General features: G+C 49.1%; 1 protein-coding gene and 1 long non-coding RNA gene across 2 annotated transcripts in view; one reads left to right on the forward strand and one right to left on the reverse strand.

The window, feature by feature from the left end:
* Window positions 1-24,116, forward strand: part of IGSF21 (immunoglobin superfamily member 21) — a 363,130-nt gene extending 339,014 nt beyond the window's left edge. Inside the window, exons 5-10 of the mRNA XM_049878086.1 lie at window positions 6,256-6,371; window positions 8,444-8,918; window positions 21,141-21,226; window positions 21,783-21,975; window positions 22,289-22,327; window positions 23,892-24,116. Of these exons, the coding sequence (XP_049734043.1) occupies window positions 6,256-6,371; window positions 8,444-8,918; window positions 21,141-21,226; window positions 21,783-21,975; window positions 22,289-22,327; window positions 23,892-23,965 (983 nt within the window). The 3' untranslated portion in view covers window positions 23,966-24,116. The remainder of the gene's footprint in view (window positions 1-6,255; window positions 6,372-8,443; window positions 8,919-21,140; window positions 21,227-21,782; window positions 21,976-22,288; window positions 22,328-23,891) is intronic.
* LOC126072632 (uncharacterized) lies at window positions 8,410-9,459 on the reverse strand. Its single transcript, XR_007516542.1, has 3 exons — window positions 9,302-9,459; window positions 8,821-8,998; window positions 8,410-8,560 (listed from the first exon to the last, which is right to left on the reverse strand). It is a non-coding gene; the product is annotated as an uncharacterized LOC126072632 (long non-coding RNA).
* Window positions 24,117-27,062: the final 2,946 nt, after the last annotated feature.

Below are 27,062 nucleotides of genomic sequence, written 5' to 3' on the forward strand. Positions count from 1 at the left end.
CACAGCTGGGTGGCCGAGATTTGCACTACTCACTCTGTAGCCTAACTTGGTACTTGGGCTTATTCTTGTCCAGGTAGTCACATAGACTATATCTGTGTCTGCAGCTGGCTGGCTGCCTTTAACTGGACACTGCTCCTGGGGCCATGAGATCCACTCCAGGCATAGGGCGCATAAGGGGGCTGCTCACTGTTGGTACTGGTCAGAGATTTCTGGGAACTATTATGATGGTGGTGTAGTGGTTAAGAGCTCGGCTGCTAACCAAAAGGCCAGCAGTTCGAATCCACCAGCCATTCCTTGGAAACCTTATGGGGCAGTTCTACTCTGTCCTATAGTGTCACTGGGAGTCAGAATCGACTCGACAGCAATGGTTAATTTTTTGTTGTTGTTATGATTGTAAGTCCCTGGGTGGTGCAGTGGTTTTCACTAGACTATTTACCTAAAAGTCAGTAGTTCAAATCCAATCAGAGATGCCACAGAAGACAGACCTAGTGATCTGTTTCTGTAAAGATTACAGCTAAGAAAACCCTGTGGAGTAGTTCTATTCTATAACATCTGGAGTCATCATGAGTCAAAATCAACTCACTGGCATCAGGTTTTTTGTTGTTGTTGTTGTTTCTTTTCCCTTTTTTATATTTTTGGTTATTATGGTTATAACCAGGATGGGGATGGAGATGAGAATGGAGATAGAGTTGGGGATAGAATGGGGACAGAAATGAGAATGGAGCTGGAGATGGGGATATAGATGAGGATGGATGAGGAAGGGTATGAAGATGGAAATGGGGATGGGAATAGAAGTTGTAATAGGAATAGAGATAAGGATGAAGGTGGGGATGGAAGTAGATGAGATAGGAATGGAGGAGGGGTGGAGGTAGGAATGGAGGAGGAGTGGAGGTAGGACTGGAGGTGGGATGGAAGTGAGGATAGAGATTGAAATGCAAGTGAGGTTGGAGATGGAAATGGAGGTGAGGATGGACATGGAAATGGAGGTGGGGATGGACATGGAAATGGAGGTGGGGATGGACATGGAAATGGAGGTGAGGATGGACATGGAAATGGAGGTGGGGATGGACATGGAAATGGAGGTGGGGATGGACATGGAAATGGAGGTGGGGATGGAGGTGAGGTTGGAGATGGAAATGGAGGTGGGGATGGACATGGAAATGGAGGTGGGGATGGAAATGGAGGTGGAAGTAGGGGTAGGGACAGAGGTGGAGGTGGAAGTGGGGGTGGGGCAGGTGTTGGGGATGGATTTGGTAAAAACTAAGAGCAAAGGAAAACTGTAGATGGTGAGCCTAAGAAGCAGTGGGTGTGGGACTGTTCCTAGTCAAGGGAAGAGAAAGAGAAGAGGAAGGGGGAGATGACTGTGAGGTCTGGGTGAAACATCCATAAGCAGCCAGGGACCCAGTCACTCTCCCAGGTGTAGACAGCTCCCTGACTGCCCACACTAGAGCCCTCCACTGTGAGACAGGAGGCAAAATGCAGAGCGACATTTTCCTGGGACACAGCGACTAGGGAATACGCTGATGGGGAGAGTGTGGGAGCCTGGTCTGTCCGTGTTGATATTAGCAGCTCCGCTGTGTCATCGTCCATACAACTAAAATCTGTTATTGTCTTATGAGCTTGATTAACTGTACATATTGCTAACACCTGCTCAGAAATATAACGAGGGACGGGAACACAGCTCCCAATCAGGGTCTGTGTGGGTGGTGCGCGTGACTGGGGTGCAAATCTCCAGAATGCGAATGTGCGTATGCACGGACGTGAGTGTGCATGTGGGAGACTGGGAAGGCCTGGGTGCTGGGCCATGCTCGGCCGCTGACTTACGGTGTGAGTCTCTTTATGCAAATCTCTGCCTCTCTCTGACCTCAGTTTGCTCACCTGTAAAATGGAAGGTCTAGACCAGTGTTGTCCAATAGAAATATAATGCAAGGTATATATGTAATTGTCAGTTTTTTAATAGTCCCATTTTAAAAAGTAAAAAAAAAGTGAAACAATTTTAATAATATATTTATTAAAACCAATATATCAAAAATATTATCATTTCAACATGCAATCAAATAAAAACATTCATGAGATATTTTACGTAGTTTTAATTAAGTCTTCAAAATTCAATGCGTGTTTTACGTTTACAGCACATATGAACTTGAACAAGTCACATTTCAAGTACTCAACAGCCATATAAGGCTGCTGTGTTGGACCGTGCAGGCCTAGGGCATATTCTGGTCTCCTCAGTAAACTGTGAAGGCCTCAGTGCAGAGACCAGGTTTTAATCTCCAAATCTTTAGCAAGAAGTCTCAAATAAAGAATGTTAGCAAATAATACTACCAATACAAGTGACTGACATGTGTTGGGTGCACTTTCTAAGCACTTTACAGGTATGACTTTATGGAATCTTCACAAATATCCTATAACTCCCATTTTGCAGATAAGGAAACTGAGCCTCAGAGAGGATAAGTAACTTGCCCAAAGTCACACAGCTGGTAAGTGGTAGAGCTTGTCTTGAACCCTGGGTAGTCTGAATCTAGAGCCCACACTCTTAACCGTTGTCCTAAACTGGGGCCCTTATTAATAGTAATACAAATAATATTAAAATAGCTAACCTGCATTGGGAAACCCTGGTGGCACAGTGGTTAAGTGCCACAGCTGCTAACCAAAAGGCTGGCAGTTTGAATCCGCCAGGTGCTCCTTGGAAACTCTATGGGGCAGTTCTACTCTGCCCTATAGGGTCGCTATGAGCCCGAATTGACTCGATGGCAATGAGTTTGGTTTGGTTTAACCTGCGTTGTGAGAGGGCATTGGTGGTTCAGCAATAGAATCCTTGCCTTACATGTAGGAGACCCAGGTTCGATTCCCAACTTATGCACCTTATGCATAGCCACCACCCATCTGTCAGCGGAGGCTTGTTTGTTGCTGTGATGCTGAACAGATTTCAGTGGAGCTCCCAGACTAAGACAGAGTAGGAAGAAAGGCCTGACAACCTAATTCCGAAAAATCAGCCAGTGGAAACCCCATGGATCACAACAGTCCTATCTGCAACCCATCATGGGAATGTGGCAGGACCAGGCAGTGTTTCGTTCCATTGTGCACAGAGTCACCTTGAGTCTGGGGCCGGCTTGACAGTAGCTAACAGCAACGACAACCTGCATTGCAAGCTAACCATGTGCCAGTCACCTTATAAGCATTTACTCTTCAAAGCAATTCTACAAGGAAGGTTTTAGGTGTCTGATGAATGCCTGTTGGTTCCGTAATGAAGATAAGAGGGAAGGAATGAGTGGTTTTAAAGGAGTTTCTGTACAGCTCTGAGACTCTGGGATTCTTGGAGAGTATGCTTATACCGGCACGTATGCCGCACTACTGGGGCCAGAGTTTTATATTAAACTCTAACTGGCCTGGTTCCTGCTCTTTGGGGCAACCAAGAAAACTAGAACCTACAGTTCTTGAGGGACCTGGGTTACCAGGCATCCATGGAAGTTGAGATGTGCCAGGTAAGTGAATGTTCCTGGCAGCTAAAGTGTGTTGCTGTTGTTAGCTGCTGTCAAGTTGGCCCCTGACTCGTGGTGGCCGACCCCATGCACAATGGAACAGAATGCTGCCTGGTCCCATGTCATCCCGATGAACACTGGCAGATCAGACTGTTGCGATCCGTAGAGTTTTCCTGGTTGATTTTTGGGAGCACAATGCCAGGCCTTTCTTCCTAGATTGTGTTCGTCTTGAAAGTCCACTGAAACCTGTTCAGCATCGTAGCCACACACAAGCCTCCACCGAGTGGTGGCTGCGCGAGAGGTGGCTTGGCCTGGGTTTTGCCCACGGAAGTCGAGAGTTCCACCACTGAACCACTGCTGCCCCCCATTTTAGGTCTAAAGGTACATGTCAGTTTCCCTTTTCTTCCTGAAGGTTGAGAGGCACAACTTCAAGTCAGAGTCTGAGCCCTGGAGCCAGACTCCCAGGGTTCAAATCCTGGCTCTACCTCTTACTTCGTCTGTGAACTTGGGCAAGTTGCTTCACCTTTTAAGTTTCCCCATCTGCAAAATGGGGACAAATAAATACACCTCATTGGCTAACAGTGAAGATCAAATGAGTTAACACACATTAAGGGCTTAGAACATCTGGCTGCGAAGCATTAGCCATTGTTTGTTCTTGCCATGGGACCCAAGTTTTCAGTTGAGTACTTGAAAAGCTTGATTGCAGGGTCTGCTACTTCTGGGTAACAGGTGTTTTGGTGTGTCTTCCCTTCTCGGAATTCCTACCCTACGTACATCTGTTTCTCCCAGTCTCACACTTAATTACCACACTCCATCTATTGTTCTCCCGTTTGCTCAGCCACTCTTGCTGTCAGCACGCGGTGGCTGCCTGGGTGAAGGAATGACGCCTACCTTCTTTATTTCACAAGGCTTTAAAATAGAGTTGCCCATGTGTCTGTCGCCCCTGCCAGACTGCGAGCTTCTCAGCACCGTACCAGATCCATCACTGGGCGCCCACAGCAAGCACCTGGCACCATGCCTGGCACCTACTAGGTGTCAGGAAATATTAAGTTGAATTTAATTAAACTTCACTGGAGTGAAAACCCCCTGTAGGAAGGAAAGGCCCACATCTCTTCCTTCTCACTGCTTCCCCACCGCATGTGGCCCAAGGCCAAGTAAACCAGGACTGACAGCTGTTCCCAAGTGAAGCTCTAAGATTCTGGCTTGTGTCCTACTGACTCTGAGGGGGCTGGGAAATCACAGTAGGAATCATAATAATATTGAATTGCCTTTTTTTTCCTTCTAGTATGTCAGTCCAGTATTATCCCCATTTAACATATTGGGAAACTGAGGCCTAAAAAGTTTTGATAAATTGCCCAAGGACATAAAGGGGGTAGTGAGCTACCTGGGATTCAGACCCAGGTGTACCCTATGTCTCAGGGCCTGCTCTTCCCAACGCCCCACAGTGCCTGGGAGCATGGGCTTTGGCCAACCAGCAAGCAGCAGCGGGTGAGGAGAGCAGAGAGGAGAGCCGTTGCGGGGAACGACCAGACAGAAGAAGCCAACTGCAGGAGAGAAAGGAGGGAGGGAAGCCTCCATGCTCTAAATGTCTCTCAGTTACCTACTTCTCTCCCTCCACTGCCCTCAGTGAATTAAAGCTACAGTTGTAGTCTAAGCTACAATCCTCTCTAGACTAAATTCACACTCTGTTTTCACTCTCTTCAAAACACAAGTCAGATTATGTCATGGCTCCTCCTTAAAACCTTCAATGGCTCCCCATTGCTCTCAGGATAAAGAAGAGAACCTCACAACCAGTGGTGTGCTGGTGTCTTAGTTACCTAGTGCTCCCATAACAGAAATACCACAAGGGGGTGGCTTTAAAGAACAGAGATTTATTTTCTCACAGTTCTGGAGGCCAGAAGTCCAAATCAGGGTCTCGGCCACGTCAATTTCTTCTGCAAGCTTCTCTCCTATTTCTGGAGTCAGAAGTGATTTAGGTTTAGGATCCATCCAAACTAGCATGACCTCATTAACATAACAAAAGAAAACCCTATTTCCAAACAGGATCACATCCACAGGTACAAGGGCCAGGAATTCAACACATATTTTAAGGGGATACAATTCAATCCATAACGCTGATAAACTGCATCTCTGGGGGTTGGAGAGAAAGCCCGGATTTGCAGTGTTTGCCCATTTCTGTGGTGTAAAGATACCTGCTATAGTCTAATTATGCTACCAACACTTCAACAACCAGCTCACAGGCTTCCTGAAAATTTCACAGTTGGCTCTCATGAGCTGGAATGAACCAGCTGTAGCACACCCCTGCAAGTCATAACCGCCTCCACACCTCCCCGGCCCCACTGGACACCGTGTCCCACCTTGCTCCTGCACTGACCCACTTTGACCCCCCCATATGCCCTGGGCCTTCCTGCCACTGGGCCTTTGCACCTGCTGGTCCCTCTGCCTGCCCCACTTGTCTTCCACACACCGCTGTTTCCTCAGATGACAACACGTATCTCTTCCTCAGGAATGTCTTCCTGAACTCACAGTGTCTGAGGCACTTAACACATCTCTTTGTGATCTCTTGATTCATATATGTCTCCCCCATTAGGCTGTATCCTCAGCAGGGAACATCATTCTCACTGAAGTCGATGTCAACAGGCCTCCCTGGATTGTGCAACACCCTCTTCCCCCCAGCACCTTGCATGGAACCTGGCCAATATTAGGTAATCAGTGAACTCTTCCAGAATCTTCCTGTTAAGCCTTTGTCTTCCTGTACTTCCCTTTTGGGCAGCTCCTCCCACCTCCATCGAAGTGGTGGCCGCTGACACCCCAGCCCCTTTCAGCCGCTACCAAGCCCAGAACTTCACACTGGTTTGCATCGTGTCCGGCGGGAAACCAGCGCCCATGGTGAGTACCCCTGGAGTGTCTAGCCCCCTCCTCACCTGCTGGACCCACCCTACTTCATGACTTGTCCAGCTGCAGGTGGCACCACTGTGCCCACTCTCTGCAGAATGAAGACAAGGGCATGGCCTGCCTATGTGGGCTCTGCCACCATCTGCCTCGGCCTGACCCCATTCCCACATCTGACCCACCCTGGCCTCTCTTATTCCCAGTCTCCTAGCACTGAAAATCCCCATTTCTCCTGGACCCCAGAATTCTAGAACTTCACGCTGGGAGGGATCCTTAGGTGAGCCCAGCGTCAAGCACACCCATACCCCAGTTATTGAACAGGATGGGTATGACCCAGGCCGAGAGAGAGGGAGGGACTTCCCAGGGTCAACCACGGAGTTCTTGACCAAGCTGTGACTCAGGATCCAGTCCTCCAGCTCCAAGTTCACTGCCCTCCCAGGCACAGAGGGAGGAAAGGAGAGGAGAGAAAGATGGGGGGGGGAGGAAGGGAAGTAGGGAAGGGGGAAGGAGGGACAGGCAGAGGGAGAGGGAAGGGGGGAGGGAGGGAGGGAGGAAGGAAGGGAGGGAGGGAGGGAGTGGGGATCCTTTTTCTGGCCAACTCCCAGAACGAGGTAGTAGGCAGATGAGCAGAGGCCCAGGATAGGGCAGTAAGCTGGTGAGCGGAGGTAAGCCCTTGGTGAGGCCTTTCTCCTTCCACCCACACCTTATAGTCCCAAGGAGACATAAAAGAAGGAGCTTTGAAGCCACCAATTGCTGAGAGCAGGACATGGCCCCACATTTTCCCCTTCCGAGTTTGTAAGGAGATCTTGCCTTCCTAAAAATCAGGGAAACTGGTCTGTCCCCCAAAGACAAACTCCTGTTCTGGAGGGCATAGAGAAAGGTCTCACAGGCTTGGGGCTGTCAGAAGACCCTCCACCGTTGCCTGCCTGCCCTGCCATTTAAAACATGATAATAAAATATTATATATATATATATATATATAAGATACATGTCTCCCCACATTCTAGACATCTTACATTTGCCTGGAACGTCAGAACTTGAAAGGAATTCTTTGATAGAAATTACAAACCTGCTTTTGAAGCACTTTTCAAAAAATAGAAAAGAAAGAAAAACCCAAAGCAAGTCATTATGTGCATAAGAGATTCTTCTCTGGAACTCTAAACTCTGACAGTTTCTCTGCTTCCCAAATTCCAAATTTCATTTACCCCACACACCTCTCTCACCTCCCCTTGCCCCCGCAGCCCCCTCTTCTCCCCTCATCGCCTTTTCCCCTCCCAGCGTCCCCAAGAGCCACTTCCTCCTCTCCTCTCTCCCTGTCTCCTATCGATTTGTTTATCTGATTTATTAAAACATACACCCAATCCTCACAGGCCTCTGGGTGCATGTACTAAAATAAAAAGACAGCAAATTAAATTAAATGCCGCCGCTCAAAACCTGAGGTCCCCATTAGCAGAGAAAGCGAGAAAATGTTTGCTTTGGCCTCATCCCCATACCTAGCTCCCTCCCACACACACACCTGTTCTCTGCCTTTAGCCTCCGGCACACACACACACACACGCACACGCACACACACACACAGATCCTTTCTTCCTGCTCTTCTCCCAACATCTCATGTCATCTCCGTGCCCACACCCTCTCTCTCTCCTCCACATGGTCTCCCCAAGTGGACATGGACCACCCCTCAGAGCCCAGGTGCTGCCTCGCTGTATCCAGCTCCCTTGTCCCCCTCCCACTGCACACTGTTTCATTTGAGCATCCAAGAGCCCCACAGAGTAGGTGTTCCTTATTTCCCGTTACAAGTGAGGACACAGGTCCACCAGATGGTAAATGATGGAGTTGGGAGTGCAGCCTCCACCCCCAGGGCCTGCGTGTATTCCCATGGGCCATGCACACTCATTGTGCCTAGGGGATGCTGGAGGGAAAGGAGCAGCTGGGGGTCCCTCTAGAAGACCACTAGGAGGAGGAGGCTTCAGAAAAACTGGCATTCCTATGCTAGTTCATCTGAAAGCCCATTGGGAGGTCAAGGTCAGCTCCACAAAACCTCTTCCACACCCTCCTTGCAATTTCAGGTTTATTTCAAAAGAGACGGGGAACCAATTGATGCAGTGCCACTGTCAGAGCCCCTGGTTGCCAGTTCCGGGCCCCTCCAAGATGGCAGGCCCTTCCGCAGCCTCCTCCACCGAGATCTGGATGACACCAAGATGCAGAAGTCACTGTCCTTGCTGGACACTGAGAACCAGGGTGGGCGTCCCTACACAGAGCACTCCTCCCGAGGCCTGACACCAGATCCCAGCATCTTCCTCCAGCCCACCACTGAGAACATCCCAGAGACGGTTGTAAGCCGCGAGTTCCCCCGCTGGGTCCACAACTCGGAGCCTATCTACTTTCTGCGCCACAGCCACACTCCAGGCAGTGATGGCACCGTGGAGGTGCGTGCCCTGCTCACCTGGACCCTCAACCCGCAAATCGACAACGAGGCCCTCTTCAGCTGTGAGGTTAAGCACCCAGCGCTGTCGATGCCCATGCAGGCAGAGGTCATGCTGGGTAAGGCTTCGGCGGGGCTACTCTGTAGGCCCCCTGCAGAGCTGGGTGGTGGGGAGCCTCAGAATAGGGTCCTGGAGCTGCTGTCAGCCATGGAGTTGGGGAGCAAATGGAGAAAACTGGAGTCAGGTTCAGGCACAGAGATCAGAGTCAGAATTCTTAAGGAGGTTTGCTGGATAAGGTCAGGAACACAAGAGGTGAGGGGAGGTCAGGTGAGTTTGCTGGGTAGGATCAGGAATACAGGAGGTCAGGGGAGGCTTCCTAGATCCTGATCAGGAACTTAGGAGGTAACAAGGAAGTTTTCTGGATAGAATAAGAAAGTTGCTAGGAAGAGTCATGAACACAGTAGCTCAGAGGCTTGCTGGATCAGGGTCCAGAATACTTACAGAAAGCTTTGCTGGGTCCTGTAGGTCAGGAACACATAGGACATGGGATGAGATCACTCTGACTTAGACTTTTAAGTGCAATGAGTCTTATCCGTATCATCTGTGGGTATGTGGCAAGTAGACATGGACAGGAAACAAGATGCCCAAGGTCAGCTCAGCCTGAGAACAAATCCTCTCCTGTTACCTGCTTTCTCTTCCCATAGAGCACCAACTCTGCACACCCCCAGAGCAGTTTCTTAAGAACTGATCCCCTCCCCTTATACTTCTCCCCCAAGATGAGTTAGGGCAGGGAGAGAAGAGATGTGGAATCTTCTCTACCAGAAATTAAGAGACTCCTAGAGCCAGTTTTTTGTGCTGCCTGGCTGAGCCAGGGAAGGGGCTGGACACAGTGACCCTGTACTGGTCCTTTGAACCTTTATCTACAGTACCCAGTCACTCTTCACTGAGCCCAAGATCCCTGGGCATGTCCACTGAGTCTTCTGTAGTGGTAAGAGGCTGCATAGAGCCATCTACAGCCTCTAACCCAAGACCAAGGACAGAGAGCAATGACTGACAAGAGTTCAGGCTGAAGCCTGCACCAGGGGGTCCAAAGGGCCTCTCTGTTTTTAGATGAACCTCCAGAAATCCCAGTACTTCATCAACAGCAAGTACCAAGAGAAAGGATGCCCTGTATATATAAAAAAAAAAAAAAAAAAAACTTTTTAATATATATACAGACCTACTAAATACCAGGAATATTTACAAGGATCATCTCATTTAATTTTTACAAATAGAGTAGAGTTTATCACATAGTCCCATTTTAGAGATGAACAAAACTGAGATTTAGGGAAGGAGAGTCCCTTGCCCTGAGTCACTAACTGGTAAGTAGCAGAGGTAGGATTTCAAGCCAATTCTACTGGTTCCTTCTCCACTATCCACAATGCCAAACACTGAACTCACGAGCCCTGGGAACCAGACACCCTTGACTGGCTGTGGGGCTGGCTCCTTGAAGACCCACTAAAATGGCCACCCTTTGATTCCCACAGGCTACCTACTCACACAGAAAATAATAATAATACCAAAAGAACCCATTGCCATTGAGTCGATTCCGACTCATAGTAACCCTATAAGACAGAGTAGAACTGCCCCATAGAGTTTCCAAGGACAGCCTGGCAGATTCGAGCTGCTGACCTTTTGGTTAGCAGCCACAGCTCTTAACCACTACACCAGCAGGGCTTCCAAATAATAGTAAGGGCTAATATTTATTGAATACCTACTATATACTATAAGGAGCCCTGCTGGTACAGTAATTAAATGCTCAGCTGCTAACCAAAAGGTTGGTGGTTCAAAGCCACCATCCACTTTGCAGGAGAAAGGTGTGGCTGTCTTCTCCCGTAAAGATTACAGCCTTGGAAATCCTATGGGGCAGTTCTACTCTGTACTGTAGGGTCTCCATGAGTCAGAATTGACACAATTGCAATGGGTTTCATGTTTTTTCTACTATATACCATGGATTATTGCAAGCACTTTTCTCATATGACCTCATTGGATCCTCACAATAACCCAGTGAGGTATGCACTATTATTATCCCATATCACAGATGAGGAAACTAAGGCCCAGAGAGGTTAAGGAAATTGCCAAAAGCACTCCCTAAGGTCAGACCTGTGCTAGACGCCAGGACTTTCTCACCCCAGATCCTGCCCAGACTCCTTCTCTCAGCCTTCCCACCTCGCCAATTCCTCACCCTCTCGTAGCACCACACCCCATCCAGCTCATTGTTCCTTCTTGCCTTGGAAGCTTCCCATCCTAATGACAAATCTGCTTCTGGAGCTGGAGGCAGATCAGGTTCGACCCCTCATTTGGCTGTTTCACCCATGAAAGTCACCCCTTGCCTCTCGCATGGGATAGCTTCCCTACCCCATCCCCACTGAAGGTGAGAGGCCAGACAAGGACTTCAAAATAACTGGCAACAGGTAAGCTGCAGCTCGCATCTCCTATCAATGGGGGGCTGGCAGTGGCCTGTTCCCTCCATCCTACCCCCCACCCCAATCCAGATTAAAGCACTTGCCTGCCCTGCCCTTGATCCCAGATGGCTCAGTTAACTGGGGGCCCCTCCCTCAACCCACCTCCATCAGAGCAAGGGAAAGAAAGACCCACTCACAAGCAGGGGCCATGGTCAGATGGGTGTGTGCCCACAGGGAACCTGAGGACACTATGGGGCACCAGTGTGAAGAGGCCAAATTGGGTGGCTGAGTAGGAAGACTCCTGGGCTGGCTTCTTATCTTACGTCTTCTGTTGTCAACTGGTGAGATCTCAGGTGTTTTACATCTCTGAGCCTCAGTATTTTGACCTGTTGAATGGGGAGAATAATAGTAACAGCACAGACGTTTTGAGCATGTGCTAGAAACCAGGCTCTGTGTGAGGTACTTTTCTCAGAAGATATCCTTGAAACCGTGCAAAGACCTATGAGGTGCCTGAGAGAGACTATCATTATTCCCATTTTATAGGTGAGGGGACTGACAATTAGAGTAACATTCCCGAGGCCACCCAGCCTGGTCTGTCTATGGAGTTCTGACTCCAGAGTTCTTAACCACTGCACTCTATAGCCCACTTGTGGGACTGTGGTGTGGATGCACTGAACTGGTGGGTATGAACAGTAGAGAGTGCTGTGAGCCAGAGGTGTCCTAAGTATATGCACCTCATGTGGTCAGGGCACCCAATCCTGGCCACATGTTATTACCCGGTACTCTGGTCATGGGTGAGGACAGTGGGATGGATGAGATGACCTTGGGGGACAGAATCCAATCGTCTGACCAGGACTTTGAAGGTTAGGCCAGTGAGGGGCAGGCATGTCTCCCTGCAATAGGCTCCAGCTGTTCCCTCTTCCTGGATGCCCTCCCCGGCTCAAATGCCACCCTCTCCAGCTCAAAAGCCTCCTCTGACCCTCCCTCAATCTTCCAGCTGAAAGTCCCTCTGCTGAACTCCCATCTTACTGGGTTTACACTTTTCCTTGTGACCCAGACCACGATGCCTGGTGGTCCTGGAACTCATGCTCCTTCTCATGTGAGTTCTAGTCCCCTACTTGTTAGCTGGAAACCCTGGTGGTCCCTGGTGGTCCCTGGTGGTATAGTGGTTAAGAGCTACGGCTGCTAACCAAAAGGTCAGCAGTTCAAATCTGCCAGGCACTTCTTGGAAACTCTATGGGGCAGTTCTGCTCTGTCCTGTAGGGTCGCTATGAATCGTAATCAACTCAGCGGCAACGGGTTACTTGTTAGCTGGGGGGCGTTGGACAAACCACTGCACCAATATGAGCCTGGGTTTTTAGATCTGTAAAATGAAGATGGTAATAGAAGAAATCAGAACATAACGTTGTTTTCCTACCCCCATATCTATCTGTACCTGCCTTCCTCCCTTTACAAAGAATGGACTGGCCCTGCTCTCATCCGAAACCAACTCTCCACACCTGTTCGTTGCGTCTGAGCCCCTCTCGCCAACTCAGTGACTCTGTCCTAAAGCTCTCCTCTCTCTTTGCATTGTCAGCTTCCACCTCTCTGCTGGATCATTCTGTCATCATACAAACATGCAGTGCTATCTCTCATCTCACTAAATCTGCCCTTGACTCTATAGCTCTATCTGGAGATGGTCCCATTTTTCTGTGCCCCAAAGTCAATAAAAGAGCTAGTTCCTCTCATTATTGCTTGAACCCATGGCAATCAGGCTTTCCTTCCCCCCCCCCCCCCCCATTTCAACTGTTTTTATCAAGTCACCAGTCGCCTCCAGGTGGCCAGATCTGTGGTCAAGTTCTTGGTCCTCATCTCATCTGACCTATTAGCAGCATTTGACACAGTTGATCATTCCCTTCTTCTTGAAACGCCTTTCTTCCCTTTGACTTCCAAGACACCACCCTCTCTTGGCTTTCCCTCTATCTCCTTTTCCATTTTCTTTGCTGCCTCTTTCTCCTCTCTGACCTCAAGCAGAACTCTGTCCTTGGGCCTTTCCTCGGCTCTCTCCACACTCACTCCTCAGTCATCTCAGCCAGTCCCATGGCTTTAAAAACCATCTGTGTGCTCATGGCTCCTGTATTTCTATCTTTAGCCAGGATTGCTCCTCTGAGCCCCAAACTCATTTATCTATTTCCTTATGACATATACAGAGTCCCTGGGTGGTACAAATGGTTAATATTCTCAGCTGCTAACTAAAAGGCTGAAGATTCAAGTCTACCCAGAGGTGTCTTGGAAGAAAGGCCTGGCAATTTACTTCCAAAAAAAATCAGTCATTAAAAACCTTACGGAGCACAGTTCTGGTCTGATACACATGGGGTTGGCTTGAGTCAGAACTGACTCAACGGCAGCTGGTTTGGTTTCTTGTTATCTACGCTTGGATGTCTCATAGGCCTCTAAGATCTAACATGTCCAAAGCCAAACTCACCACCCCACTTCCACCCCTAAACTTGCCCCTCCCCTGGCTTCCCCCTATTAATAGATGGCAACTCCATTCTTCACATTGATCAAGCCAGAAAGCTTGGAGTCGTCCACTTTCTCCACTCTTTTCAGGTTGCTATGAGTGGGAATCGACTCAACAGCAATGGGGTTTCTCATATCCCGCACTTAAGTCATCATCAAGGCCTGGTGCCTTAACCTCACAATATATCACAAATCTTCCCCTTCTCGCAATTTTCTCTCCAGCCACCCAATCCAAGCACCATCAGCTCATACCTGGACTATTATTATAGTATCCAAACTGATCTTTCTGTATCCACTTTTGCCGTATTCTATTCTCCACCCTGATTGATCTTTTTCAAGTATCAATCACATCGTGACACAGAGCCCCCACACCCATAGCCCTCCAGTGGTAGACAAATAGATTAATAAAACAGAACAGAGTCTAGAAATGGGCCCACACATACAGAGTCAATTGATTTTGACAAAGGCCCCAAGGCTATTCTCAATGTGGAAAGTGAAATATTTTCAACAAATGGTACTGAAACAACTAGTTACACATAAGGAAAAATAAACCTCGCACCACACTCAAAAATTAATTTGAGATGCATCATAGGCCTGTATGTAAAACCCAGCATCACAAAGCTTCTGGAACAAAACACGTAAAGACATTTGTAATACTGAAATGGTGAAAGTTTTCTCACAGAGGTCGCAAAAAACACTAAACGAAAAATAAGAAACTGGTAAATTGGACTTCATCCAAATTCAAACCTTCTGTTCATAGGAACACACCCTTATGAAAATGAAAAGACAAACCACAGACTGGGAGAAATATTCTCAAACATTTACCTGACACAAGACATGTATCCAGAATATGTAAAGAACCACTACAAATCAATAATAAAAAGAAAACCCAATTAAACAAAAAAGATATATGAATGACCATTAAGTATATGAATAAGTGATCAACATCATTAGCAATCAGAGAAGGGAAAATTAAAATCTCAATGAGATATCATTTCACAATCACTAGAATATGGCCGACAATACCAGATGTTGGCAGGGATGTAAGACAACCTGAACTCGTACATTGCTGGTGGGAGCATAAAAGAGTCCAGTTGTTGTTATAGCTGGGTGCCATTGAGTTAACTCTGACTCCCCGCAACCCCGTGTAATAGAGTAGAACTGCCCCCATAGGGTTTTCTTGGCTGTAATCTTTATGGAAGCAGGATCACCAGGTCTTTCTCCTGCGGACCTGCTGAGTGGGTCTGAACTGCCAACCTTTTGGTTAGCAGCCAAGCACTTAACCATTGTGCTACCAGGGCTCCTTTAAAAAGAGTACTACCACTTTGGAAAACTGGCAGTTTCTTATAAAGTTAAAAAATACCCCTATCTATGACCTAGCAAATCCACTCCTAAGTATTTACCCAAGAGAAGTGAAAATATATGTCCACAAAATGGATGTCCATAGCAGTAATTATTCATAACAACTGAACACCCTTAAATAACCCATGTGCCCATCATTAGCAAAATGGATAAACAAATTCATGATAGATTCATACAGTGAAATACTTCTCATCGATATAAGTGAATGAACTGATACATGCAACAACACGGATGGAGCTAACAAACATGTTGAGTGAACAAAAGAGAACATACTGCATGATTCTATTTATATGAAATTCTAGAAAAAGCAAAACAAACCTCTGGTGATAGAAACCAGAACGGTGTTTACCTATGGGGAGTGGAGATGGACGGGAAGGAAGCAGAAGGGAACTTTCTGGAATGATAGAAATGTTCAATTTTGATTGAGATGGTGATTACACAGGTGTTTACAATTATTAAAACTCAATGAATTGCACTTAAGAACAGTACACTTCCCTGGATGTAAATTTGTTCACAACTTAAAAATATATGAAAAGTTAAAAAAAAAAGTTCAATAGACTGCCATTTAAAACCAAATCTCAGTGCCTTACCCCTCAGCTCCCACAACCCACCACATTACACAATCCACCCCAGCCCCAGTGCCCTCCTTACCCTTCCTTAAATATGTCAAGTTCAAGCCCACCTCTGGGGCTTTGCACTGGCTGTCCTTTCTTCCTAGTATAATCTTATCGCAGATATTCTTGATTCCTTCTTCATTCAGGTCTGTGCTCGAATGTCTTCTACTCAGAGGGGCCTTCCATGACCACCCTGTCTAAAACAGTTCCTTCCTCTGGCCCCCTCAATCCCTGTCTTGTTTTGTTTTCTGGCAGGGCCCTTATCTCCACCTGCAGGTATATAGCATATTTCTTTGTTGTCTGGATTCCCCCACTAGAATGTAAGCTGCACGTGAGTAAGACTTTGATTTGCCTTGTTCCCTTAGTGCAGGACTCAGAACAATCCCAGGCATATTACTTAATAAAACGTGTTTACTAATTAATTAGTACTTTTTGGGGTTGTTGTGAAGATTAAATAAAACAGTGCATACAAAGTGTTTAGCATAGTGACAGACAGATTAAATACTCAGTAGATATATGCTACTGTTATTATTCATCATTATATTTCCAGCATCGCCCTACATAGTGACTAATACTATGATTAGATTAGGTACACAATAAAGAATTAGATGGATGGAGCAGATGAGTGAATTGGTAGGTGAGTGGATTAGCAGGTCTGTGGGTGGGTATGTGAATGGATAGATGAATGGCTGGCTGGCTGGCTGGTTGGCTGGGTGAAAGACGATGGATGAATGGAATAATGAATGCTTGGGTGGGTGGGTGGGTGGGTGGGTGAGTGGGTGGATGGATAGATGAGTGATGTGATGGAATGATGGGTGACTGGAATGAAGAACATTTGGGGGATGGATGGATGGATGGATGGATGGATGGATGGATGGATGGATGGATGGATGGATGATGGATGGATGGATGGATGGATGGATGGATGGATGGATGGATGGATGGATGGGTGGGTGGGTGGGTGGATGGGTGGGTGGGTGGGTGGATGGATGGACGGGTGGGTGGATGGACGGATGGATGGATGGACAGATGGACGGATGGACGGATGGATGGATGCGTGGGTGGGTGGATGGGTGGATGGGTGGGTGGATGCATGGGTGGGTGGGTGGATGGACGGGTTGGTGAATGGGTGGGTGGATGGACGGACGGACAGATGGATGAATGGATGGATGGATGGATGCGTGGGTGGGTGGATGGGTGGACAGACGGACGGATAGATGGAGGGGTGGGTGGGGGAATAAGTAGGCAGATGGGTGAGTGGTTCTCATAGTGAACACCCAACACCCATAATTCTTTGGGGAAGCATAGAGGAGCTTTGCTTCTACGTTTCTTAAGGCTATCCCTGCAGCAGGATGTTCAGGAAAGGTAAGGAGGGCAGTTTATATAATCAGGATCTTTTGCATCTCCCAGAGCAGGTGCACAGCACTTTACAGTTTATATTGGGTCTCACAGCTCTACCCCCACTGTCATTTCCATAGCATCTACTCTAGTAGGGTGGTAACCTGTTGTCTTCATTTGACAGATGAGGAAGCTGAGACAGATGAAGTCATGCAGCCAGAGAGTAGAAGGCTAGGCCTCCATCCTTGGTCTCTGGACTCTGCTCTTTCTATAAGCCCAGGGTTTAGGAGGCTGAGAAGAGTGAAAGCTTGGGGCTGAGAACATTCCTCCCAGGTGCTCTCAGCAGTATGTTCAAGGAGCAGGTGAGGGAGGCCAGGATTTGGCTGTTAGGAGTTGCTGGTGGGTTTTCTGTTGCTGGGGGAGGTGTAGAGGGCAATAGCAGCTGGCCTGGCTTTGGAAAGTGGCATCCTGATGCAGCAGAGAGGGAGGGGGCCAGGGGGCCATCTTCTGCAAAGGTGCTTGTCTGGAGGCAGCTGCCAGGACAGAGCTCGGAGGAGTGAGGGCAGAGGAGACCCCTCACCTACCCACCCTCTGGGCCCCTCCAGGTCAGCTCAGGAGCCACCAGGAACCAGCAGCTCGTTGAGGCAGGGGAATTTTTTTCTGGGACTGCCCAGGTGGAAGAAGGCATCCAGCAGTCCCTCTCTTCCGCCCCTGGGCCATGAGCTTCCCTCTGAAGACCTTGTTGTTGTTGTTGTTAATCACTGTTGAGTAGATTCCGACTCATGGCGACCCCAAGTGTGCAGAGTAGAACTGCTCCGTAGGGTTTTCAAGGCTGTGACCTTTTGGAAATAGATTGCCAGGCCTGTCTTCCAAGGCACCTCTGGGTGGGTTTGAACTACCTACCTTTCAGCTAGTCGAGTGCTTAACCACTGCATGCCATCAAATACTGCTTCTGCCACTTGCTGGTTGTGTGACCTTGGGAAAGCCACTTCCCTCCCAGAGTGACAGCTTTGTGGCACGCAGAATGGGTTTCATGACCACCTGCCTCTCAAGCACCAGCCTAGGCATGGCACTCCTCACGTGGGGTCTAACGCAAGCTACCAGTACTAGTTGTGTTTGAGTCGGCTTCGACTCATGGCGACCCCGCGTGGTCAGAGTGGAACTGTGCTCCGCAGGGTTTTCAATGGCTGGTTTTTTGGCAGTAGATCACCAGGCCTCCCTTCAGAGGCACATCTGGGTGGACTTCATCCTCCAACCTTCAGTTACCAGCCAGGTGCTAACTGTTCGCACCTAGGCACCTGACAAATTTCAGCTCCCTCTCCTCTCAGGGCCAACAGGCCCAGGCTCAGGTATGAAGGAATTAGGTGAGGGCTTTAGAAGACTGGGAAGTGAGGAATCTGACCTAGAAAGGGAAGGTGTCTCTGCCCTTGTCCCCCAGGGGTCCGCGCCCCCTGCTGGCCATAGTGAGACAGTGCCATCCTGATAGGGCTTCAAGGACATAAAAACCAAAACCAAACCAAACCCATTGCCCTTGAGTCAATTCCAATTCATGGAGACCCTATGTGTTAACAGGGTAGAGCCCATCTCCACAGGGTTTTCTCGTCTGTAATCTGGAAGTAGATTGCCAGGCCTTTCTTCTGTAGCACCACTGGGTAGCTTTGAACTGCTAACCTTTTGGTTAGTAGACAAGCACAAACTGTTTGTGCCACCCAAAGAGGTTCCAAGGACGTAAAGAGCAGACAAAATAATCCAGGTTCAACCTGCCCTATGACAGTGCTTCCCAGCTGCAAATTAACCTGCATAGCACCTGAGGGCTAATAAAGAAGTAGGGAAATTACTTGACCCCTCTGAGCCTTGGTCTCCACCTGGGGACAGTCTCAAAGGATTAAAAGGTGCATAAATGCCTTACATTACACGTATTAAGTGCTCAGCAAATGTTAGCCATCAAATCCCCATCTCCTGGTATTCCTAACAACCCAGTGTGGCGGGTAGGCGAGGGTTACTATAATTGCTCCCATTTTGCACTGGGGGAATCTAGGGGGAGTGACTCACCCAAGGGCATACAGCACAGACTGGAACTTCACTCGGGGCCTCCCAGCCCAGTGCTCCTTCCACACCACCCAGCAAATCCAGCGGCGGAAGCCACCTCACATTCCCTGCCGTCCCCACCCCTCGACCCAGGCCCAGGTCTTTCTGCTGATGCTTCTCTCAGCCCCATGTGACACTTCAGCTGTCTGGCTCATGGCTTAATTAATAGTCCTTTGGTCTCGTTCTCCGGGAGTAAAATCGGCAGAGCCTGGAAGACCACCCACATCTGCCGGCTGCTGTGGTTTCTGCACAGAGAGCTGAGTGGGAAGGAGAGCCTCAGGGTGCAGGGGAAGCCAGCCCTAAGGCCTCGGGAACAAAGCTTGTCTCCTGCTGTCACCTCTCGAAGAGGTTCACAGGGAGTGGCACAGAGCATGGCTCTCAGAACAAGACCCTGACACCCTATTCACGCCCAGGAAGCCCTAGAGGGTCTGAACCCCTTTACCATCCTGATCTCCTCACCCGCGAGGTGCCTCCTCCTCAGCCAGCGCTTCCTGCCACGCTGGCCTCGCTGCCATCTGCCACCACACCTAGTGAATTCCTGCCTCCACCCCAGGCTGTTCCCTCAACCTGGGACCTTCCTCATGCTCCACATCTCAGCTTAAATGTGTCCTCCTTGGAGGAGACACTGTGACATCTAAAGGTGTCCCCACTAACTCTCTACCACTCACCCGTGGTCTAAATCTCAGCATAACTCTTGTCACTCTCTGGAATTTTCTTGTTGATATATTTGTTTGTTCATCCAGTGTGTCCCCTACTGAAGTGTAAGCTGCGTGTTGGCAGACACTCGTTCTTGGCCACCACTGTATCCCAGCCCTTCTCACATGGTTGGCTCAGTATCAATTATTGATGAGTGAATGAATGAATGGATGCATGGATGGATGGATGAATGAATCTGAAGAAAAGGGCCCTGGCATGAAAGTCAGGAAACGTGGGTAACTGGCTCTGTAGGTAGCCTTAGGTTGTGGTTGTTAACTGCTATTGAGTCATCTCTGACACACGGTGACTTTATGTATAACAGAATGAAGCGCTCCATGGTCCTGCACCAGCTTTATGATCACTGGTATGTTTGAGTCCATTGTCGCTGCTATTGTCCTTAGGTAAAGCTCTTCATTGTCCTGGGGTCTCCGTTTCCCTGAAAGGTAGGTTGCTGATCCAGTGACTCCCAGTGGCTCCCTCATCCTGAGAGTCTCAGGTTCTTGTTCTCCCAAGCACAGAGCAATAAAAGGCTTGAATAAGAAGTGACACAAGGAAGTGAGGAAGAGGCAGGGAAGACAAAGGCTGGGACCAAGGAAGGACACTGTCCCCCCCCAACACACACTTTGTCACTCTGTCCGCCCACATTGACCCCACGCACAGAGATTCCATAAAGGCCCCACTGGGTGGATTGACCTGGTACAGGAGCCCTGGGCCAGGACTCAGGAGCCCCAAATTTTGGTCCCAGGTCTTCCTCACTGTGTGACCTTTGGCAAGTCACTTCACCTCTCTGGGCCTCAGTTAACTGAGCTGTAAAATGGGATGATAATGCTAGAACCCCTGCCTCGCGAGGGTTTAGTGCAAGTGGGAGTTTTAGATGCTCTGGCAGTTGTAGCTGACAGAATAGGCTTCTCCCCATGAGTTGTCACTCAGGTAGTGCATCCCTTGGGCAAGCTTCCTTTCCTGACTCCAACGTCCACTGAGCTTCTCTGATCTTGTCACTTGTCACACTGGGTTGTACTTGTCTGCTTCCCTCTCTGATACGTGAACACCACAAGGGCAGGGATTGTGTCCTGTTGAATCCCCAGGTCCTAGACAAGGTCTGCCTCATTGCAGGGACTTGGGGGATGTGTGTGAATGAATCCAGGCATGAATGAATACCCTAAGGATGCTGGCTGCTAGACTGGAACTTTCTTTTCCATTTCCCCTGCCCCTTCTCTCCTTGGACAGCATACCCCATCTCCCCGCGCCACCGCCCCCACACACACACGCTTCTCTGACCTTACCCTCCTCTCTCCACAGTTGCCCCTAAAGGACCCCAAATCGTGATGACACCCCGCAGAGCCCGGGTTGGGGACACAGTGAGGATTCTGGTCCACGGGTTTCAGGTCAGCCTCTCTCTGATCATCTGGGAAGGTGGTGGGAGGGGGGAGGGACCCCAACCAGGTACCGGCAACCCTGGCAGCACTCCCCAAGGCCCTTTCCTTGATCTCCAAGCATAGCTAGCAGGCCTCAGTCTCCAAATCTGTATAATGGAAGAACTGGCTTCCAGGAGGAATGGCAAAGGGGTTTGTGTGTGCGTTTCCGCCCCCTCCTAGAGCTCAGGGCTGTTGTTAGTTGCCATCGAGTTGATTCTGACTCATGGTGACCCCGTGTGTGCAGAGTAAAACTGCTCCATAGGGTTTTCAAGGCTGTGACCTTTCAGAAGCAGATCGCCAGGCCTGTCTTCCTGTGTACCTCTGGGTTCAAACCACCAATACAGCTAATCCATTCTAGACTCCTAGGCTTTCAGCCTGAGACTCCCCTATCTAGGACTCTGGCAGCCACTCCCAGCACATCAGATGAGAACGTTTTACCAGCCCTTGTGGGTCATGCCTCTGGCCCCTCGTGCCCTGGCAGCCTGGCTCCTCCTGTGACCTGCCTCTCCCCTGCTCTGGCCAACAGAACGAAGTCTTCCCGGAGCCCATGTTCACGTGGACGAGGGTCGGGAGCCACCTCCTGGACGGCAGCACCGAGTTCGATGGGAAGGAGCTGGTGCTGGAGAGGGTCCCTGCTGAGCTCAACGGCTCCATGTACCGCTGCACAGCCCAGAACCCGCTGGGCTCCACGGACACGCACACTCGGCTCATCGTGTTTGGTATGGGCCAGTGTCTCTGGGAGGAGGGAGCAGCAAGGGCCAAGCCCCCTCAACTCCCCTTGTGAGAAAAAGTGAATAAAACTCAGTGAATAAAACCATTATAGCTTTGGAGCCAGAGACGTCTGGGCTCAGATCCCAACTCTGCCACTTACTTAGCAGTTGGGCAACCTTGGGCAAATTGCTTAATCTCCGTTAGCTTCTCCCACATTCGGGTAGTGTGGATGCCCTGAGATGCCACCTAGCAGATGCTGGACAAAGGTTAGCTTCTCAATGCCCTCCACTCTCTAGCTCTCTTCTTGTTTCTTTCCAACAGAAAACCCAAACATCCCAAGAGGAACGGAGGACTCCAATGGTAAGTCTCCACCTGCAGGGCTTCTTGCCAGAAACTGAACGCTTTCCAAGGCTCTGGGAAGCCTAGTCCCCCAGACAGCACATTTGCATACTCTTGCCCCTCCTCCATGCCTTGAGCAGCCAATTACCCTCTAGTTGGGCAGAGTCTGACCCTTTAAGAGGGCACAAAGGCCCAGAGATGGACACAAAGGCAATAAAGAAGGACTCAGCACCCCATCTCTCAAAGCAGCTGGTGGCACTTCCAGGGACTGAGTGTACCCCCATCCATGATGACACCAGCTGTCTTAGCTCAGAGAGCTCGGCTGCCTTCACCCCAAAAGGACACCCCTTGTCCTGGGGCCCTGGACCACTCACTCAACAGTACCTTTGGGAGCACAGATGCCTCGGCTGGGACCCTGTATACCACCCTCCCACACACATATGGGCAGTACCTTGAGGGACCCAGATGCTGCTCTCCTACTCAGCACCCACTCCCCTCCCTACATTGAGCCCCTCTCAAAGTCCACAGTAGAGGCCTACTCCATTTCCCCCTGGTGGGTCGGCCACTAGGAAGCCTGACTTCAGTCTAGCAGGCCTGGTGCAGGGAAGGGGTCACGGGCACTTAGATGGGACAGGTAAGGTCTAGACAAGGCCTTGGCTACCAGGGGACCTGCCTGGGGTATGTGAAGAGAAGCTATAGCCTGGGGTCTAGGAGAACTAGAGCTCCTAAGACTGTCCTTGTGTAAAACTGTGGAAGAATATTCTGCCATTGTGGCAGAAAGGAATCAACTAATTGACAGGTGGGGTGAATCAACAAATGAAAATGAAGCACCTTGAATCCAGAAGGATTTTGCAAAAAGTATTTCTAATCCTCACAACCCCCCTGAGAAGGAATCACTACTGTCCCTGTTTCACAGATGAGGAAAGTGAGGCTCACAGAGGTTTAACAAGGTGGTAAAAGTAGAGACCCCGGAGACAGGCCCTTGCACTCAGTCCTGGCTGTGCCACCTTACCTGCCCTGTGTAAGTCACTGGGTAAATCACTTAACTTCTCTGTACCTCAGTTGCCTCATCTGCAAAGTGGGAGTAATAATAATACCTACTGAGAGGGCTGTTGTGAGGAGTACCGTATTTTTATGTAAATAACACATGCCTTCTACGTTTGTTTGCCAACTGTACCCTCCCCCCAAGAGGTATTTTCATAAGGGCTGCTATGCCAATTTATTTTTACATGCTCCGTTGTAAAAAGAATTAGTATAACAGTGCTTATGAAAATGCCTCATGGAGGAAGGGCACGGTTGGCAAACAAACGTAGAAGGTGCACGTTATTTGCGTAAAAATACGGTAAATGAACACTTAGAACAGCCCTGGCCCATAATACACTCCAATGAGGTAGGCTGCTACTGCAATAAGGGTCTTCTCCAAGGTCACCAGGTGGTAACCCACTTCAGCCTAACGCTGAATTCCAAGCTCTCGGTTGTGGACCCTTGAAGCTCTGCCATCCCAGGCTCCACCCCTCACCACACCCCTATAAAGCGTACAGGGTGGGTCTCAGGCTCTGATGCTGCCTCCCTGTGCCCGGCACAGGTTCCGCATCTGGCCCTGCTGGCATCCGGCTCACCTTGGTGCTCGCCCTAACAGTGGTCCTGGAGCTGACGTGAAGTTTGGGCCCCCTCACCACTCCATCCGGCACTGACATCTCCACGATCAGTTTTCATTTTTTTCTAAAGGATTTCCAAATCTTGTTCTTAGCCTCTTTCTGTCTGTGTCTTGGCTTCTTCAGTTGGTTTAATTAAAACAAACAGAACAATTTTCCCCACCTCGGTTTGTGGCTCTGTGTTCTTCATTTGTTAGGGATCGACAACTAGGCACCTCCTGCCATCTGGGACTGGGCGGATGGCAGGGGGGTGGCGGCGGGGGGGGGTGGCAGAGGAGGTGGAAGACATGGCTCTTTCCTGGATGGGGGGTGGAGGTGGGGCTTATTATCTCACTCAAATCCTAGCAAACAGGTGTGGGGCATGGCCAGAGACCCTCAGGAAATCCAAGTTTCCTCCGATCGGGGTGTAATAGTCAGCTGTTGCCACAATAGTGCTGCATAACAAACCAACCCAAATCTCGGTAGCATCCAGTAAGCATTTATAATTATGTTTATGGGCAGTGTTGTGGATTGTATTGTACCCCCCTGCAAAATATGTGTTGAAATCCTAACCCCTATACCTGCGGATGTAATCCCATTTGGGAACAGAATTTCCTTTATGTTTGTGAGGCCATATCAGTGTAGAGTATGTCTTAAGCCTAATCACTTTCGAGATATAAAAAGAGCAGATTAGGTACAGAAGCACCCAAGCATAAACCAGGGAAAAATAAAAGCCACGTAGAGATCGCCAAGGATCCGAAGAGCAGAAGCTGAAAGAGACAAAGATTTTCCCTCAGGGCAGACAAAGTCTTCCCCTAGAGCCAGTGCCCTGAATTAGGACTTCTAGCCTCCTAAACCGTGAGAAAATAAGTTTGTGTTTGCTAAAGCCACCCACTTGTGGTATTTCTGTTACAGCAGCATTAAGAAACTAAGACAGTCAGGTGGACTGTGGTTCGGTTGCTCTAGTCTGGCCTGGCCGGCCAGCTCTGCTTCAGACTGCAGGTCCGCTGGGCTGGACTCTAGGGGTGGGTTGGGCTCAGGTGTGTTTCCCCAGGTAAAGGGACAGTGGCTACTTGACATTGAGCCTCTCACGGTGGATCATCAGAGCGTGAGAAGAAAAGCCAAATCATGCACCCGCATGTAAGGCCTCTGCTTGTGTCATGCCCATGAACACTCCTTCCACCAAAGGAAACCACATGGCCAAGGCCAACGTCAATCAAGGTCACACCTAAGTCAGGGGTTGAGGTTTCCCAGGACTTTCTACTCAAACACCAGAAGATTCTCCATGGCACTCAGCTATAATTTCAGAGGGAAGGGCTGAGAGTATCCCTGGGGAGAGCTGGGATTGGCCTTTCTGAGCTGTGAAGACTAGAAAGTTGCCAAGGAGATGCCACAGAAGATTATATGCGTCTGGATAGGATAGGGTATGCTGTGGTAACATATAACCCCAGAGTTTATTTCAGGTTCATGAAAAGCCCAGGGCAGATTGGGTGGTCCTCTTCCCTCGTAGCAACCCCAGCTGGAACATGTGGCCTCCAGGGGAAGAGAGGGCTGACAGATCACTGTGGTAGACAGAATAATGGCTCCCCATAGACACCCAATTCTTAAGCCCCAGAACTTGTGAATATGTTACCTTACATGGCAAAAGGAACATTAATGATGTGAGTAAATTAAAGATTTTGAGATGGGAAGATTAACCTGGATTATCCAAGTGGCCCTATGTAATCATGAAAAATAAAATAACTTGTTGCCGTTGGATTGACTCTGATTCATAGGAACCCCGTATATTATAAAGTAGAACTTCTCCATAGACTTTTCTCGACTATAATCTTTACTGAAGTAGATTGCCAGCTCTTTCTTCCATGGTACCACTGGGTGGATTTGAATTGCGAACAGTTTGTGTCACCCAGGGACCTAATATAATCACAAGGGTCCTTATAAGAGGAAGGCATGGGCCAAAGGAGGACGTAGGAGATGTGACAACAGAAACAAGAAGCAAGTGATGTGAGGAAGGCACCACAAGCCGAGGAATGCAGGCGATTCCTAGCAGACAGGAAACAGGTTCTCCCCTCAGAGCCTCCAGAAGGAACTAGCTCTGCTGACAACTTGGCTTTAACTCTGTAAGACTCTTTTTGGGCTTCTGATCTCCAGAAGTGCAAGAGAATAAATTTATTTTGTTTTAAGCCACTGAGTTTGTGGCTCTTTGTTACAGCAGGAGTAGTAAACGAATATAATCACAGAGGATGTTTTTAAGGGCCAGGCTTAGTAGTGGCATAGATCACCTCTGCCCGTATCCCACTGGCCAGAAGTTGTCACGTGGCCCAAACCTAACTGCAAGGGAGGCTGGGAAATACAGTCATCCTGTGTACCCTGGAAGAGGCAATGGAGTGGTGAGCGCAGAGTACTGTGTTTGCCACAGAGAAGTTGGGGCTCACACAATGATTCATTTCTGTGTAACTCCACCCAGGCCAGAGTGGCCAGAGGAGGGCTGGGAGGCTCCATCACCAGGAACGGCCCTCACTCAGTTCTGCTGCTTCAGAGTGCCATGGGTTTCTCCACCCTCCCTAGCCAGGAGGGACATGGGCGTTACTGAGTCCCTGTGTCTCTCCTGGAACCCCTAGGTGGCACAAATGTTAAGCGCTTGATTACTAACCAAAAGGTTGGTAGTTCGAACCCACCAGAGGCACGTTGGAAGAAAGGCCAGGCAATATACTTCTGAAAGACCACAGCTTTGAAAACCCTATGGAGCACAGTTCTACTCTGCACAGTGGGGTTGTCATGAGTCAGAATTTACTCGACGGCAACTGGTTTGTCTCTCCCAGGCCACGAAGATGTCCTGGAGAATAAGGGCCCATCCCCATAACAACTTCAGGCCCCCAGACACACCAGGCTGCGGATTAAGTAATGGCTCTGTCCCCTCTGCTGCTATCAAACCTCTCAGCTCTGGCCAAGTTAGGACCTAGGTGGCCAATTCAATTAATTTCTACTTTGACTCCCAAATCTCTGACTCCTTAACTCTTCCTTGGAATTCTAAGCTATCTCCCCCTCCCTTTCTGGATGTCTAATATGCATTTCCAACTTCATGGGGCCAAAACCCAACTTTTGACTTTCCCTTTCCTTGT

Source organism: Elephas maximus, chromosome 3, assembly GCF_024166365.1.
Source record: "Elephas maximus indicus isolate mEleMax1 chromosome 3, mEleMax1 primary haplotype, whole genome shotgun sequence".
NCBI classification, from domain to species: Eukaryota; Metazoa; Chordata; class Mammalia; order Proboscidea; family Elephantidae; genus Elephas; species Elephas maximus.